The 18,841-nt window shown below is 37.5% G+C and overlaps 1 protein-coding gene across 1 annotated transcript in view; it reads right to left on the bottom strand.

Moving 5' to 3' along the window:
- Window positions 1–18,841, bottom strand: part of Chc (clathrin heavy chain) — a 533,133-nt gene that overhangs the window by 464,485 nt on the left and 49,807 nt on the right. The window contains exons 2-3 of the mRNA XM_090400150.1: window positions 9,044–9,251; window positions 4,797–4,946 (exon numbers count right to left, since the gene is read on the bottom strand). Of these exons, the coding sequence (XP_090256276.1) occupies window positions 4,797–4,946; window positions 9,044–9,251 (358 nt within the window). The remainder of the gene's footprint in view (window positions 1–4,796; window positions 4,947–9,043; window positions 9,252–18,841) is intronic.

Below are 18,841 nucleotides of genomic sequence, written 5' to 3' on the forward strand. Positions count from 1 at the left end.
ATTTAAATAGAGTTAGCAAAACAGGTGTGATGCTGAAATGAAAGGAAAAAGGCCTAGAGAAAAATCAAGGTCTAGGTAGGATGATTCAATCAGAAGTGCCTTAGAACAAAATGTCAGATACGAAAATATTTGAGTGTTGACATGCCAAGACTAATTTAGAGGAAAATTGTTGACGAACAATTAATAATAATGAGGATATGTATCAGAAAATTGATGAACAAATAGTTAAAAAATCATGGGAATGTAACAAAGATCTTTATGTTCTTAAGATTTATAAATCTAGAAAAAGTACATCACAAGACACCCAGAGGCAAATTTTCCAAACAATTATATTGTGCAAATAGAACATTATACAGAGATATTCAATCTCTGTTTAAGTTGTTAGTAGTTAGAACTGAAGTTCTAATTACAGGAAGATGTTTTAATGCAAAATCAGGTTTTAGACAAGGGTGCACTTTCTCTTATGTATTATGGATCACTAGGAAAGAAAGTGGCATTAAACATATCAGAATTAGAAATATCAAACTTAGCTGCTTGTTTTATTAAAATGATTTACTTTTAAACACATGTGGTTATGAAGATAAGCAAGGAACAAAACACTTTAGCTGCATTCTCAGTGGTGAACATATAAAACAAGTTTCACTATTCAAACAGTTTTTAGTGGAAATGGCAAATAAGTTCAGAAATACACAACAGAATAAACAAAGCTGGTATATAAGGAGCTAGTTAAATGTTTATGGAATAAGAAAGAAATTAACCAAAATATTAAACTACCAGGGGGTGCCTTAAGGGTCAAAGCTGTATAACTGAGAGGAGACCTCCACATAGCCTTTAAAGGAATGCGGAGAACCGACCAGGGCTTCTGACCTAATGTCCAATCCTCACCTTCTCGTGGTGCACCCTGTTGGGTATCTACTTTGATACTGAACGAACGAGGATGGGCTGGCAATTTGGGATTTAGCCGACCAAATTGTATTCTTATTGGTTAAACCAAAATAAAAAATGATGGTACAACATGACAAAATTTCATGCCGGCTGGGGCGTCGCCCGGTTAAACAAGGCCCCCGTTGTTTTCGCCAGGGAACCAGGGCGAACAGCGAAAAGTCAGCTACTGGAACAAATCTGAAAACAAACCCCAACTCAACATCACCAGAGTTAAAGATCGGTACTATCAATGTAAGAAGCCTGAATGGCAAAGAAATGGAGCTAGCTGAGGAATTAGATAAGTACCAGATCGACATAATAGGGGTGACTGAAACAAAAAAGACCAAAACTGGTGAGATCTTTCTGAGCAATAAATACAAAATGTTATATTCAGGCAATGACAATCAAGGAAAAGAAGGAGTAGCCATAGTATTCAACACAAAATACGAGGCTAATCTTCTTGAATGGCAGTCAGTCTCAAGTAGAGTAATGTGGGCAAATATGAGAATGGGGAACTGGACAATGAGACTTATTTGTGCCTATGGTCCCACAGAAGGTTCTACTAAGGTAGAAGTGGAGGAATTTTTTGAGGCTTTAGAAAAAGCAACTGACACAATGAAAAAGGAAAAGTTGGTCCTTGTTGGGGATCTAAATAGTAGAGTAGGAAATGATTGAGACATACAAAAATATTTTGGGAAAATTTGGAGAAAAGAGCAAAGCTAATAATAATGGCAAATATCTGTTGGATTTCTGCTCAGGACATGGACTGGTTATTACTAACACCATGTTCCAACATAAAAATGTGCACAAATTCACATGGAGAGAAGAGGCTAGGAATAAGAAAAGTCTCATTGACTATGTTATTGTTGGTAGTGATGTTTTCTCCCTGGTGCAGGACACCAGAGTGTACAGAGGATTTGAAATTGGAAGTGATCACTATTTAGTCTTGAGCAGGATAAAATTGAATTTCATATTGAAAAGAATAACATGTAAGAAAGTTTTAAAGCGAATAAAAGTTGAGCAGCTCTCAGATGTGAACTGTAGACTAAAATACAGAAATATTATTGAAAAGAAAATGAAAGAGTTTGAGAACAGGAATCAAGCCTTGGAGATTCAGTGGCAAACTCTGAAGGAAACATTGATTGATTCTGCCAGAGAGGCATGTGGTGAGGTTGTGTGCAAGGATAAAAAAATCAGAACTCCCTGGTGGACACAGGAAGTTAAAGAGGCAGTGAAGGAAAAGAAGAAAGCATATCAAAAGTTCCTGGCAAATAAGTCAGCTTTTACTCTTACAGAATACAGAGACAAATGTAAGAAAGCTAAACAGTGTGTAAAACTAGCTAAACAAAAGTCATGGGAGGACTTTGGCAAGAATATAGAAAATAAATATCAAGAAGGTGGCAAAATATTCTGGAGGTTGTTGAAGAAGCTTAGGAATGGAGGAAAGAGTGCTGTAAAAGGAATGAGAGATGATAAAGGTGAAATGAAAACAGGAGAAAAAGATATCCTTGAAGTATGGAGTAATTACTTTGAAAAACTGCTAAATGAAACAAGTAGTGATGACAGCACAGTGATAAAAAACACTGACCAGGCATGCAGTCAGGAATACATATCCATACTTGAAGTAGAAAAAGCCATCAAAGGCTTGAAATGTGGAAAGGCAGCAGGAGTAGATGATATTCGACCAGAAATGCTGAAGTATGGTGGTATAAGAGTCTTACAGTGGCTGCACTGCATAGTTCAGAAAGCCTGGACAGAGGGACGAATTCCCGATGATTGGAGTAGAGCTCTCATAGTACCCATATATAAAAAGGGAAATACAACTGAATGTGAGAATTACAGAGGTATTTCCCTACTGAGTGTTCCTGGCAAGATCTATGCAAGTATACTTGAGAAACGGTTGAGAAGAATTGTGGAAGAAAAGCTTGGTGAAGAACAAGCTGGATTCAGGCCAAATAGAGGCTGTCAGGATCAGATCTTCACTTTACGACAAATAGTCGAGAAAGCATGGGAATATAACAAAGATCTGTATTTAAGTTTTGTCGATTTGGAAAAGGCATATGACAAGGTGCCAAGAGAGAAGCTATTCAATACGCTGCAGTTATATGGTGTCAATGGGGCATTATATCAAGCAATACTTAGTCTTTATTTGAGTTGTGAGTCAGCAGTTAGAATTGAAGGAAGTACAGGAAGATGGTTTAATGTTAAATCTGGTGTGAGACAAGGATGTACATTATCCCCTCTGTTATTCATTATCTATATGGATCACATTATGAAAGAATGTGGTATTAAACCTGATATCAAAATTGGAGATGTTAATGTCAGCTCTTTGCTTTATGCGGATGATGTTATACTTCTAAATAAATCCGCTACAAGTCTGCAAGATTCTCTGACTAAATTGAATAGCTGTTGTAATAGATGTGGTATGAAGGTCAGCAATAAAAAGACAAAGACAATGAAAATAGGCAGAATCATTGAAAATGTCAACTGTGTTGTGAATGGAGAACCAGTGGAACAAGTAAAACATTTCAGCTACTTAGGCACAATTTTTACTGAAGATGGTAAACTAAATATAGAAATAGACAACAGAATCAGCAAAGCTGGTATCGTGGGAAGTCAATTGAATAAATTCATATGGAATAAGAAAGAAATTAGTCGGAACACTAAATTAGCTGTATACAAGACTGTGTTCAAACCAATTTTAACCTATGGATCTGAGAGCTGGGTCAGAAGTAAAACACTTGACCAAAGACTAGAGACCGCAGATATGAGAGTCCTGAGAAAGATTAGAGGTGTGAACAGATGGGATCAATGGCAATATCATATTAAAAATGAGGATATTAGGAAAGAACTTGACATTGTGAGCATCCAGGAATGCGTTAGCAGAGCTAATCTCAGATGGTATGGTCACTTAAATAGAATGGGAGAGGAAAGATTAGCAAAACAAGTGTTCTCTGCCAGGTTGGCAGGAAAACGACCCAGAGGAAGACCAAGATATAGGTGGATTGATACGGTACAAAGTGCCTTAGACGATAGAAATATAAGATCTGATAATGTTGGAGTCTTGACAAGTAACAGACTGATTTGGAGGAAAATTGTAGATAGGAAGTTAGTGATGATGTAATTTTTTCATGTAGTACTGTCATATCCTGTACACCCCTTGAGGGTACAAGGCAGGAATTTGATGATGATGATGATTAAACTACCAGTAAACTATGCAGTGTTCAAATAATGTTATCTTATGGATCAGAGACTTAAAATAGAACTCAAGAAGTTGATCAAAGATTAGAGACCAAAGATATGAAAATTCTGAGAAAAATTAGACTTAAACAGATGACATCTGTTTAATGGCAGAATCATTAAAAATGAAAATATTACAAATTAACTTGACATTATTAGCATTCAAGAATGTGTGAGCAGTGCTAATCTAAAGTGGTATAGTCACTTAAACAGAATGGGAGAGGAAAGGTTAATAAACAGGTGTTTGATGACAAGATGGCAAGGATAGAGAGAGAGAGAGAGATAAAAAAAGTATAGGTGGATAGGTTGTTAGAAGTGCCTTAGAACAAGATGTTAGCTATGACAATATGGAAGTACTGACAACTAAGACTAATTTAGAGGAAAATTGTTGACAGAAGATTAATAATAATGCAAACTTAAGCAGGTAGTGCTGTCACCAGCATACTGACAACAGTTCCTTTAAAAGGAAACCCCTGTGGTACAGTGAAGAACTACCATACTACATGGGTGAAAAACAGAGTAATTCAAATTCTATTTAAGATACAAGGAACATTGATAAAGGCTTTTCAACTAAGGGTAAGTTAGACTACTCAGAAATGTAGAGAACATATGCATATAAATATCAATCTTACCTTCCATACTCCAGTGAAACACAGCAGTCTCCGTTACCAATGCAATGGTATTGACATTTATCCATTTCCAAAATACTACATCCTCATTCATTGTGTGGGCTTTCATCTTACTTTTCATTTCAATATTAAAAATTTGAAGTGTCCTTATAGCTGAAATAAACATAACCAATTTAATATTTTGCAAGTTAAATAATTTAATCACTAGCCATGTCATAAATAATTAATTTTATAAAAGTGATCAGAGATGAAAGTTGCATTTCGTAGCAGAATTCTTCCTTACTGATATAACAAAACCAATTTTCTGCATTATGTACCACAATTTTGTCTGCATAATTTTGGTTACAAACATATCCAACTACTGGAATCTATCTGGAATCAAAAGCAAACTGAATGGACTACCCTTAAATACCAACCTGACACGAGGTTGTAAAACCTATAGCATAGTGCAAGTGTGGACAAGATACCAAAAATGTCCACTCTAAGTAAATTACTCCATCGACTGATTTACTGCTTTGTATAAGTTTGAAATGTTACAAATTTTGCAGATGTAAATATTTAAATGAAAATACACCTGAAATTCTTGCAAGCATTCCAAATAAGAAAATTGAATGAAACTCAAATAGATATGATCAGTTGAGCCGAGTTTACTTTCAACAGATATAGAAAGTATCCACTTTCTGTGAGCTGTCTTGTAGTTTTTCTTGGAGTAATTATCTTGACAAGCAGATTCTTGTTGAACAAGATCATTTTAGAATTTTTTTTTTTCCAGGAGCGAGACCATAACAGAGTAGATAGGTCAATGTGTCCCACAGAGAAGTGCTCATGACTGAAGTTCATGTATGCTGAAATTATCAGAGTAGAACAGATGTCTCTTGATATTTTCTTAACAGCCACCTTCTTAGTATTGTGATCAGGAGAGGTGTGGTGGTTAACTTCCTCACTACATCCTGATATTTTGTTGTGTTTATCTCCTGTATTCCCCCCCCCCCCCATTCCGATACCTATGAGATGCACAGGAGTAAGCAGAATGATCTCCCTCAGAGTTGAGGGAGACCATTCTGCATGACCATACAACATGATAATCTTGCAGAGCAAGATTATCATGCTCATTGCTACTACATCAGGTGCAGGTGATAAAGCCATAAGTAGTTTTAAGCATGTCCTATTTTTAACATCTAAAAGCATTTTAGAGTAGAGCTTACCATGATAGTTGAGCTAACCAATGTTAGATGTTCGGGTGTATCAGAAGTAAGGATGTTTCTGGTCAGAACCAGGTGACCATCCTGAAACAAGAATATCACCAGAATGTAATTTAATTGTTTTGAGAAATCCTATTAGTCCAAGCAGGATCTCTCATCCATGAGATGTTTATCATCCGTCCAACTAGTGAAAAACACTAGTACATTCGTATCAAGTGTCTTGTTTCTATTATCAAATGATGTACCTACAACAACTTACTTGGGTGGATCATCCTCACAGGAATGAAAGCTTTAATCCCTTATTCCACTCCAAATTTTCAGCCACCATCCAAGCCTTGATTCTCAAAAAAGTGTCCCAATGCTGTAAACCCTCACGAATGGCCCAAGACCAGAATTCTGGCTGCTCACAACTGTTGTAAAAGAATCATTACCAATTCCAAGTCATACTTGGTAAGGGCCAAATACTGCAAACTGTCCTCCTGCCCAAATGACAGTTGCTCCTTCTGGTCCCTTGCCAAGGCAACTTCTGCCCACCCAGGTTTTCACCACTCACACCTGGATGGTATTGTAGTTCTCACTTAAAGAAGAGGTCAACTTCCTTCACTCTTCTTTTCAAATTCCTACACTGATCATAGTTCCTTCCACACTACTTCCACACAGTCTTCTGACAAAAAGAAATCAGAAGAATACTCAATAACCTGAACACAAGGCATCTGGTCCTGGTGGTATTCCACCTATCGTATTACAAAATAGTACCGCAGAATAAACACCTATCCTATTCAACTGGCATCTACACTAAACAATGGGAAGCAGGTCCACATACAGCCCATCCCAAAGAAAGGTAATAAAAGTCAACAAACCACCATCCAATTGCACTCTTCTGTTCTCTCTAAAATTATGAAGAAGGTCATCAACAACCAACTCTTGAACCACCTAGTCATACCAACTAATCATTGAATAGCAGTATGGATTCTGCCACTTGCAATCTACAGCTAATCTTGCTTTCATCACCCACACCTGGACTCAAGCCATGAAGAAACTCACATGGGTGCCTTCAACAGCTCAAAGCCATTTGACCAGTTTTGGCATAGGGACATACTTAACTACCATCCTATGATCTGCCTTCCTCACTCTGCAAGTGGATTGTCAACCTTCCTCAATGGTCAAACACTACGTGTCATGGTAAACAGTTTACTCTCCTCAGATTTCTCCGCCAATGCAGTACCCCAAGGTTCTGTTCCTTCACCCACTCTCTTCCTCTTGTATATAAATGACCTGCTCTCTCAGGTTTCCAATCCTATCCACAAGTTCGACGATGATGGTACACCATTCCTCCTTTTCATTCGACAAACCTTGTAGTGCTCAAGTAACAGAATTGTCAAGATATACCATGACCTGAACTCAGATCTCCTAGCTACATGCCAGTGAGGCAATGAAAACTTCAATGCTACCAAAACTCAGTTCTGTCTGATCTCTCACAAGAAAGAGCTCACATTCCTTCCCACATACCTTCAGTAATACTGAGATATCCAACCATGATTCAGATTTCTCTATTCTGACAGACTTGCACCTCTGATCTTTCCTGGCACAACCACATTTCAACTGTAGCTTCTGCAGCCACCAAAAAACTTTTTTGCTCAAGCTACTAACTCTATACAACACTCAAATCCACCCAGCCATTGAATATTGCTCCTATATTTGGGGACAGAGCACCAAAATATAGTAAGATTGTCCAAGAAGCTGTCCAGAAAAAGACAATCCAGCTAATTAATGACCTCTCTCTCACATACCCACTTCAATCTCTCTCTCACAGACATTCAGTTTCTGCCTTGTGACTTTTACATATAGACAATGCTCTGCTGAAATGGCCAATATTATTACTCCACTCTCCAAAATCATTAAAACAAGAGCCACTGCTAACCAATGCTGAAACTCATTGAACCAACTTCACTGCCTGCTTCTTCATCCCATCTACTTCTTTGGAATAGTCTCCCCCCACTCTGCCTTCTCAAAACATTATAATCCTCAGCTGTTCAAGCAAAAATGTGAACAAACACTTCCTTTCTTCTATTCCTCTTGCCCACATATGGCATTAACGGGGAATAGGTCTAGTGACCTTTCATGTGAGGATTACATTTTTAAAAAAATGGGGGGGGGGTAAACAGATTGCAATATCTACTGCAAAATATGAGTGGCATATGAAAGAATAAATCACTAATATACCTGCAATAGAAAAACCTCAGAACTCGTATTCACAGGTCCATTGAGAAATTTCCCATGCCCATAATTTTTAAGTTTGGGGACCTGCTTAGAGGTTCCATCCCCCCCCCCCCCAGACCCAGCATTGGCTCTCAACACCCCTGCTCATTTGTACTCTCTCCCAGACAGCCTTCTTTACCATGCACTGGCTATTTTACCTGGCAGGGACCCTCCCCCACCTCCCCCAAACTGTGAAGATCTAATTTAAAACTTCAGTTTTAAGTTGATTTTTAATCCTTTAATATTTTGACTTGATTTTTTAAAAATGCCAGTGTATTCATTATTATCACTGAATTTATTCTTTGTGTTCTATATTTTAATAAGTATCCTATCATTTATATGCTTTAGACATATTTCAGATTTTAAATTTAAGATTCAATGGAGATCTTATTCTACTTTTATCATCCATTCATCACCATTTACAATGTCCACTTTAAGTTTCAAAGATAATTGCCAAAAATAGGCTATAATACCTATACAAGATCATTTCATTAATTTTTTTTTAAATTAAGAGCTGCAGTCAAAAGATGCATTCTGTTCCAAGTGTGCTCACTGATTACTAATTGAAATGCAGATTAAAGATTTAATATTTTACTTTAGTAATTGTCATTTTTGTTAGAAAAGGAAAGAAAGTAATAAAAGAATTCTGAATCACATCAATGGCAGTTAACAAACACTAGCACAGTTATTTACTTTTACTATGTAATTTAGAATAAAATTATTCCTAATGATATAAATTCACTAAGCTATATACTGAAATCCATGAAACTGTACTTAAGTTATCCCTACCTTTCAGTGCAATAACTTTTGAAGCAGGATTCATAATTGCTGAATCAGCAGATATTGGTCTACGAATAGGGTTTGTGGGATTACTCATGTCAATTATCACTACCTGTGCAGAATCACCAACCTTCTCACGAACACAGATGAATTTATCAGATTCCATCGTTAGAGTATTGAAACCAATATTGGCAGCATTGATACCGATGCTGGTGAGCTGGAAAAAAATCAAATTAATTACCTCTTCAAAACATAGATGCATCATACTGACTAATGAGATAAACTTCTTTAATATCTATGGTTGTTGAACAAAAAGCTATTCACTTATTCAAGTGATTTACTTTAGTTTTAAAAATACTGTCATTGTATTGAAAATAAAGGATAATGTAGATCCTTTCTTTTAAGCTTACACGGTGATCCGAATGCATTTTTGAAAATTATGCAGACAACTACTGTGTTTGAATAAAAACTTTAGTTTAATATAACTAAAATCTACATTCGACGTTTAGACCTTTATGTCAAGGTCATCTTCTGGAGCATACAACTATACATAGAAAACAAGCTACACTACAATCAAACTGGCTTGTTAAAGATACTGACCAACCAATTTATTTCATTACTAAGATGCCTTTCTCTGATTGCTTTTAAGTCCACACTGTCTGATGGGGGGGGGGGGGGGGGGCAAGACTACATGGTATCCATACCCATCACAAGGTCATTTATATCTGCTACAATTCTAACAAAGTAACAAAATCTGTTGTCACTGTCAACTGATACTAATCATTTTCACATATTCTGCAACCACTGTGACATATTTAACATGAAATATCTGTCTGATAATTCTGTACTTCTGGCAGTACCATTTGATGGTACTGCTAGTAGTCCAGAATTGCCTGTATATCAGAATGTGCAATGTTCTACTAGCAACCAATACATCTCATGATGCAGCATCATTCCATTTTTTTTTTTCTGCTATAGAGAAATAGCAAGATGTATAAATAATAATGAACTATTAGGGTGGTACTAGCATAGCATATAATGGAAGTGGCACTGCACATAGCTTGCAGGTCTTATTCAGTAAACATTAGTCATTTTAGTAAATTTTTTGGTGGTATATTACTTTAGACTGCAAAGCTGCGTGTGAAATTTAGTACGTGCTAATATTCAGGAAGTGTTTTCCCTGGCAATGATGCATATGATGAAAATGGCAGCTAAGGCTTCCTTGTTTATTGAATGAAGTGCTGGACATGTTTTGTGTGCAACTCAAAGTGAGCTGTGTGGAAAGCAGAAGGATGAAAACTAGTATTAATGAAACTTATTTTAATAAGTCTAGTGCACATGTTAAATTAAAGCTATTAATTAGTATTGATGATGTAAGGCAAGACAGCAAAAGTCTTATAGAGAATGGAGAAGGAGAATGACAGTTAATGAAAGAACTGTCTGAAGGTAATGTGGATAATGAGGCAACAGTAAGGAGGAGCAAAATAACATGCTTAACCAGCTTCCTACACAGAAGAAAATATGGGCTAGAGCAACTGGAGAAATGTTGTGCTGTACATCAGGAGGGAGAATTGACAGGGAAAGTGAATGGAAAAGTATGAAAGTGCTAGAAATGTGGTGCAAGGCGGTGTTGTGTCTTGAGATTCAATAAGGTGTTTTTAATAAGGTGACAAAAGCACATCTCATGTGCAAAGATTAAGGATGCTAATGAAACTGTTGATTTGCACAGGGGAGCAATGAAAGCATTTATAGTTTTGACATAACTCATGTTACTTTAAGTTACTCATGCTAGTCATGAGTAACATGAAAGGTGAGAAATATGCAATGGGAGAAGATACATATTTGCTGATAGAAGCAAAAAAGTGAGAAATTAAAGATCGAGTCTGCTTTGAAAAAAGGGACATGATTGTGAATGGATCAATGAGAAAATTCTGCAGGAGGTATGGTATGCAATTTATAGATGTATGGAATGAATTTGATGGAAGAAAGGACTTGAATATACACAATGGACTGCAATTGAAGGTTTTGTCTGGTGAGAAGTTAGAAGTACAACCTCAGAGAAACAAAGTATCAGGGGAGATGAAGTCAAGTATAGCTTCAGCTACTCCAGAGACAAATGAATGCATATACAGAAAAGATTATGGAATAGTGAATGCAGCTTCACAGGTTTCAAATCTGAATTGGTTAGTAATGACATTACACATTACAAGGGTAAATGGAAATCCAAAAGGGATTGAAATGCATTGACATAAATGCCAGAAATATATCAGAAATAAAGGAAAAGTTTTTGGCATTGGTCAGCTCAACTTGGCCAAAAATTATAGGCATCAGTGAGATCTAGTTGACAGAAAATGATATAGGATAGAATGTAAAGTATTACATTTTCAGGGAAAATAGACTCAACAGGACAAGAGGTAAGGTATTGTTAATGACAGCTGAAGAACTTCAACCAACAAAAGATTTTAGGTCTGAGAGTGAAGGGATGGTTCGTTTGAGGCTACCTGGTGCAAGATAGAGGCCTATAGGACAAAATACTTCGTTCAGAAAGAAGTCAACACACAGGCAAAGTGCATTGTGGCACATAACGAGCCACGTGTTTGTAATCAGTATAAATTGGGGGAATATGATGCTCAAGTCAGTGCAACTGTGTCCAGATGAAATGGCTGAGATGAGGGAACCAACACAGTTTGAAAGAGGTGTTGTGATAGGATACAATGTTGTGGGCCTATCTGTTCAGTAAATTGTTGACAAACTGAACATTCGAGGTCAACTATAAATCAGTGATACTATATTGAGATGGAGGTGTAGGGAGTCAACTGAAAGTGCTGGCCACAGTGGACAACCCACTACTCACCAAATGCGACTAAGGTGCTATGAAGGATAATAATGTAAAAACTGCCCTTTGTCGGCTCACACATTAAATGCTGAAGACCACAGTATGCAAACCCCACATTACCTGAACAAATATGCAGTGTCATCTTCAGTGGTGCAAAAGAGCATGTACAGTGAAAGATGGAAACTTGGTAATCTATGTTACGGTGCGACAAATCACGATACACCCCTCTACCAAGCAGATAGATTGGTGTGGCGGATTCCCAATGAACGTCTCTTACTAGAGCATAACCTTGACCTATGAAGGAAATGGTGTGATATTATGGCATGTGACATATCTATTTTGGCATGTCTGGACAATGCTTCCTACTTGTGCAGTGTTTCTACAGAACTGACCATTCTCTTTCATGCACTGTGTCATAAGGCTACTGCTGTAACCGCATGGTTTGTGGAAGTAAAATCAACCCTACTGAACATCAGTAGGATGAACTGGAGCATCAGGTGAAGTCGATGCTTCTGTCCCACAACAGTCCAAGACCTCGTTACACTGTGGGAAGAATGGTCCAAATTCCCATTGAATGCTTCTGGAAAGTATGCCCTGTAGGACTGCTGCAATGACTGCAGCAGTCCTACAACTGCTGCAAACAGAGGTCCTACATCTAAGTTGGGCTCTGTGTTCTTAACACTGTTCACTAACTTCTTTCCAAGCAGTGTAAATTACTGGTTGCTGCTATAGATTAGGGGGATCCATAGAAAGTTGCAGATGTCTTCAACTTTTTAAGGATCGACTTATAAGCAACTTGAACTATGGGAATAGATTAGAGGAAGGAAAGGGAACATGGCAAGAAGGAAGCGAAATTTATACAGCTCCTAATGAATAATTAGCTGAAACATGTCATGTAGGAACGACATTTGAGAGTGATAAATTTGCCTCCAACTGAGGTAAGCGAATATGAAGTCTTGTTCTAGGAAGTTACTAAATATGGAATTACTTATCAAGAAAGGGTTTATGTTGAACTATAAAGCTGGTAATTAGGACAAATTTAAAAGGGCAGTGCCATAGCTTGAGAATCTACAAGAAAGGAATGTCAGCTGTGCATTGGAAGTGGTCAGATTGAGAGAAGCAGTATCAGAGTGTATACCCACGGGCAGGAGGTACAGAAATGCAACAACAGCAACAAAAAATATTAAAATAGAAAGAAAAGGTGATCAGCATATTCATGAGCAATAAAAAAAGTGCAAGCAAGAAAGGTGATTGATATGGTGAGAAAAGCCAAATCAGATTAGAGGTTATCAGCTAAGGATATTTTTCTCCCCCTTTATGTAGCTAATTGTAAGAAGGTGATAGAAGCAAAAGAAATAATTGAGTTACTGAATGGTCACTTTGCAAGAGTTCATTCAGGTGGAGATTTTGCAGTCGCTGATGTGAGAATTGAGAAACAGGAGGTGCTTCACATACTGAAAAATATTACATGAGTACAGCAACCGAACTAGGCAGTATATCGACCCAAGTGCTCCTACAGAATGTGCAAGGGAAATGGCTGTGCCTCTGATGAAGTTATTTAATCTATGTTTCAGCTCTGGCAAGGTTCCATGAGCGTTTTGAAAGAGTGAGAAACTTCCATTACATAAAAGGTAGCTCCAAGATAGAACTGGCAAATTACAGACCAATTAATATCTCAGGAGTAGTGGTTAAAATATTGGAAAAGTTGGTTCAACATAAAATCCAGCAGTGGGTGGATAAGAATACAACTCTCTGGCGGGCAACATAGCTTTGTAGAAGGCCCTGCCTTAGTAATTTACTAATATTTTATAATAGAGAGCAGAATTAGATAAGGGAAATGGCTAAATCATGACACTGGAGCAAATGAGAAGGGATATTATTATTATTACATGACACCTCCAGGGAGTCCATGGACTCATCGAGGGAGAGCACTTGCTCTACAACTGTCTCCATCACCAACTATATCTACACCAACGCCATCTATCTCTGATCACCACCACCACTAGTATTTTCACAGACAATCATAAACAACCATGCCCCCGGCAGGATTCAAACCCGCAGCCTTTTGACTGGAGAGCGGATACGCTAACCACTCAGTCAGTCAGGCTGGCAATATGAAGCTGATAGCATAAACAGAGAGGTGCCTGACAGACAGGCACTGAAGTAGTATATTGAGTGGAATCTAGGAATATGAAAAAGTGGGGTACCTCAGGGTTCTGTATTACCACCACTACTCTAATTTGTAAATTAATGATATTAGGAAAGATTGACGAGATAGAATAGTGAAGCATAATATACTGCTCATAACAACTAAGGGATATTTTGGTTTTCTTGTAAATTATAAAGTTATAAAAATAATTTACAAATGTAACACATTTTAAAATATTCTTAATATACAACAGCGTAGAACACACAACTGCACACAAAATCATGTTAAGACTTGTCGAAATGCCTTAGCCATATTAGCATGTGGGGGGGGGAGGTATAAAAGCCTGGCTTGTTACGCTCACTTCCACAGTGCATAAACTTGTGTCACCTACCACCCATTATTTTGTTAAAAATAACAGAGCAACATGATATCCTGGAATCCATGGCTTGGAGAGCCATTGGTCAATTAGAAGCTGGACAAACGCAACAAGTTGTCACTCAAGCATGTTGTTTATCTCTAAGCGTAATTTCGTGACTTTGGAATCTCTTTCTGGAGATGGGAAATGTTTGCTCAAGACAAGGTCAAGGTTGCGCATCATCAACAACTCCAAGAGATGATCAGTATTTGTCATTACTTGCCAGAAGAAATAGAGCATTTAATACAACACAACTTCGAAACAAACTTGCCACAGCAATAGGGAGGCAGGTATCAGTACAGACAGTACGAAATCTGTCTTCATGCCATAGATTTACATGCTCAAAGACCAATGGTTTGCATTCCACTTACTGTAAATCAAAAAAGAGCCCAAAAAATTTGGACACAGGAACACTGCAATTGGACAAATGAGGATTGGCCTTGTGCTATTTTTAGTTACGAGTCCAAGTTCAGTCTGCAACCAGATAACTGATGTATCTTGATATGACGTGAAAGTGGAACAAGAAATAATCCACGCTTTGTTCAGGAAAGACCCTAACATCAACAATAAGTATATAAATAAAATTATAACAATCTGGAAACAGTATAATCCATTTGGTATACAAATAATCCCACAAATGAAGATATGCTACTATTTGCAGATTATCAAATAGTATTAGCTATATCAGAAGATGATTTACAAAGATCCTTAAAATCATAAGACAATATCTAAAGAAAAAAAAAAAAAGAATGGCATTTAAAGGAGAAAACCCAATAAGTAAAATAGTGATAATAAAATATTCAAACAAGTAAATACTTTCAAATACTTGAGATGTGATTTATCATACGAAGAAAAAGATAATAAAATATCTAACTTTGTCAAAGTAAATGGCATAATAAACAACATATTTAAGCCATCCCTAGTACAAAAAATGCTAGAATCAGACTATATAATGTCCTGTCAAAACCAAATTTCCTATATGAAAGAGAAGAATGGACTATAAAAAAAGGAAAAATGAATTCAAACAGCAAAAATTAAATTTCTCAGAAAAACAGCTGGATATATACCTAGTGAGACCATAAAACAAATGAAATTTTATCTTCAATCCCTGAAGATAAAACCAATTAATTACTACATAAGCTAGTATAAACAAAAATGGATAGAACATTTAAATCAAATGGACAACAGCAGACTACCAAAAATATTATACAGATATAAAATAAGTGGAAAAAGAAGAATCGGAAGACCAAGAAAGAGATGGCATGAGACCAGAAAAGGCCACCTGGTCTAAAATCCATGTTAGGAAGAAGAGAAAAGATTGATTTAAGGGTAGATATTCCAGTTGTTTGCTGATGATGCAAACTAGAGAGGGAATAGTTGATAATTGAATATAGATATCCTGCAGGGGTGATTTAAATAAACTGGCATTGTGGGTGAAGGATAATGATTGTCAATTTAATGTTGCAAAATGCAAGGTTGTGCACTTTGGGTTGAAAGGGTTTCATACTGTATTACACTGCTGATACTGGATTGCAAGAAATTGTTGAGGCTAGGGACTTGGGGATAATGGTGGACAGAGTTGAAGCTCAATGAGTATATTGTAATAGTTGGTAAAACATAGTAATTGGATGTTAGAAAACTAACAAGTTAAGGAAGTTATTATTCCTTTTTATAAGGCTGAGATTCAGCTGCATTTTTACCATGTATTTAATTACATGGGTTTCTTAGGGAATCAGGTGGTGGTGAAGAGAAATCAGAGACAAGTGACTAAGATGGTGATAGGTATGGAATTCTCCTTATGAGAACAGGTTGAAGATGTGTTGGTTACATTTATTTCATAGGCAGAAAAAGAGGGGACATGAGGGAAACTTAAGTTAGGAGTTCTGCACAATCAACACAAAGAAATTTTTTTAAATACATTTAAATATATGAAAATATGACTTCTGCATTATTTCAACCTTGGTATCACCTCTAGGTCTAGATATCAATATGCCTTTGGGTCTCAATATCCACATGCATTATGGGAAGGATAGCCTTATACATACCTGTAAGGATATTTAGGGTAAAAGAATTAATAATTGTGGCGGGTACGAATGAATTGAAAGGTGATAAATTTTTTTATGAGAGAGGACTTGAAAGTATTGTTAAAGGTAGCGAAAGAAAAGAGTGACAGAGTTAAAATGGCGAGTCTGTTGCCGCGGTATGACAGAGAGGAGTTTAGAAGGAGGGCCATAATCGCAAATGACATCATGCGCAGGTTATGTAGACGGTGTGGAATTCGTGGACGTGTGGAATGAGTTTAAGGGGCGAAAGGACTTATACAAGATGGATGGCCTGCATTTGAATGGACTTGGTGTGCAGAGACTGGAAAAAATGTTGCTGAATGAAGTGCAAATGGATGTGCAGAACCAGAGAAACTAGAACTACCAAGGAAGGGGGGGGGGGGGGTTCAAACTTCAGTGAGACAGATGAGTGTAAAAATGTATATAATGTACCCGAGCCAGCACTAAGGACAAAAAAATGGGAATGGGACATTTAGAATAACGCATCAAGATAGGGGTGGGACAAAGGGATCACTGCATTTCATGTATACTAATGCCGGGAGTATTAGGAACAAGGAAGAATTTTTGGCCTTGATCGGCTCTTCCTGGCCACAGGTTATTGGCATTAGTGAAACATGGCTGACGGAAGATGATATAGTTAGTGGGATAGAATGTGTAGGTTATAGTGTGTTTAGGAGGGACAGAGAGAATAAAATGGGGGGAAGGGTGTTATTGATGATAGCTGATGAACTGCAGCCAAGGAGAATTGAAGTTGTATTACAGGATAGTGAAAGGAGCACATTGGAGGCTATTTGGTATGAGATTGAGTTGATTGGAAGGAGGGGAGGACACATGTGAGGAAGGAAATGGATTTTATTCAATTATTAAGGGATAACTATCTGAGACAGCATGTAATTGAAAATGCTAGGGGGTGTGAGAGTGCTTGACCTGGTAATAGCATCTCACAATTTGACTGTAATGAATATGACCATGTTGCCACCTATTGGTGAGAGTGATCATAAGGTCACATTCTACACCTTTAGCCGCCTAGGAGGTGGCTAAAGGTGTGGAATTTTTGATTAAGACAGGGTATATGTAGAATTACCGCGCTGGCAAGTTTGACAAGCTTAGGAGATTGCTTGGATCAGTGCCATGGCATGTACAACTGCAAGGGCTAGACGTTGATAGAGCATGGGAAGTGGTCAAGGAGCATTTATAGGAGGTTATGGCTGATTGTATACATAGGGTCCGAACAGTAAAACAAGTAGGGGTTAAATGAATGAATAACACCATTAAGCTTGAGCTGCAAAAAAAGAAACAACTGTGGAGGGAATTTAAAGAAAGGAGTGACCTGCAGGCACACGAATGGTATAAAGTGCAGCCCAGAAGGGTAACGAGTGTGGTAAAAACAACAAAAGCCGATTATGAAAGGAAACTAGCTATGCAACCAAAAGAGAATCCGAAACAGTTCTTTCAATATGCTGCAAGCAAGAAAAAAAACTGTACATGGCAAAATGATTTTAAGGAATGGCGATGGTAAGGAGGTCACTGAACCAGTCGATATAGTGGAGTTACTGAGCACGCACTTTGCAAAAGTATACCATCCAGGTGGTAACATTGAAAAAATAAAGGAACCATTAGCTTATAAGGGAATTGTGATGAATGAAGTGGAGGTGAATAGTCTATTATAGAACCTTAATGTGAATACATATGTGGGATTGGATGGTATACCGGCACGGGTCTTGCGTGAAGTGGCTAAGGAATCAGTGCATTTGACCATGTTGTTTAATCTGAGTCTCGGGTCTGGTTTAGTCCCGAAGGCGAGGAAAGAAGGGAAAATAGTTTCACTGCATAAAGGAGGATCCAAGACTATGGTGGCAAATTACCGACCGATCAGCATATCAGGAGTCGTTGTCAAGGTCTTGGAGAAAGTAGTCAAAGAAAAAATACAGGAATGGATTGATGAAAATGAGATACTGTACAGGGGACAGCATGGCTTTGTGAAGGGTAGGTCATGCCTCAGTAACTTGCTCAAGTTTTATAACAAGGTGACGGCAGAACTGGATAAGGGAAATGGGTGTACAGTGATACTGCTGGATCTGGCAAAAGCGTTTGATACCACATGGAATTCTAATCCATAAACTACAACATATGGGAATGGATATAGAGTTGGTGAGATGGATAGGTAGGTGGTTGTTGGAGAGATATCAAAGAGTAGTTTACTCAGGAGTAGAGTCCAAAAGACGGCCTGTGACTAGTGGTGTGCCGCAGGGTTCTGTTCTTGGACCACTGCTGTTTAATCTGTTCATTAAAATATAGGGAAGGATCTAAGTGGAACAGTTCATTTGTTCATCATGTTGGAGGC

Source organism: Typopeltis vanoorti, chromosome 11 (assembly GCF_054136105.1).
Source record: "Typopeltis vanoorti isolate ZY-2024b chromosome 11, IOZ_Tvanoo_1.0, whole genome shotgun sequence".
Classification (NCBI taxonomy): Eukaryota; Metazoa; Arthropoda; class Arachnida; order Uropygi; family Thelyphonidae; genus Typopeltis; species Typopeltis vanoorti.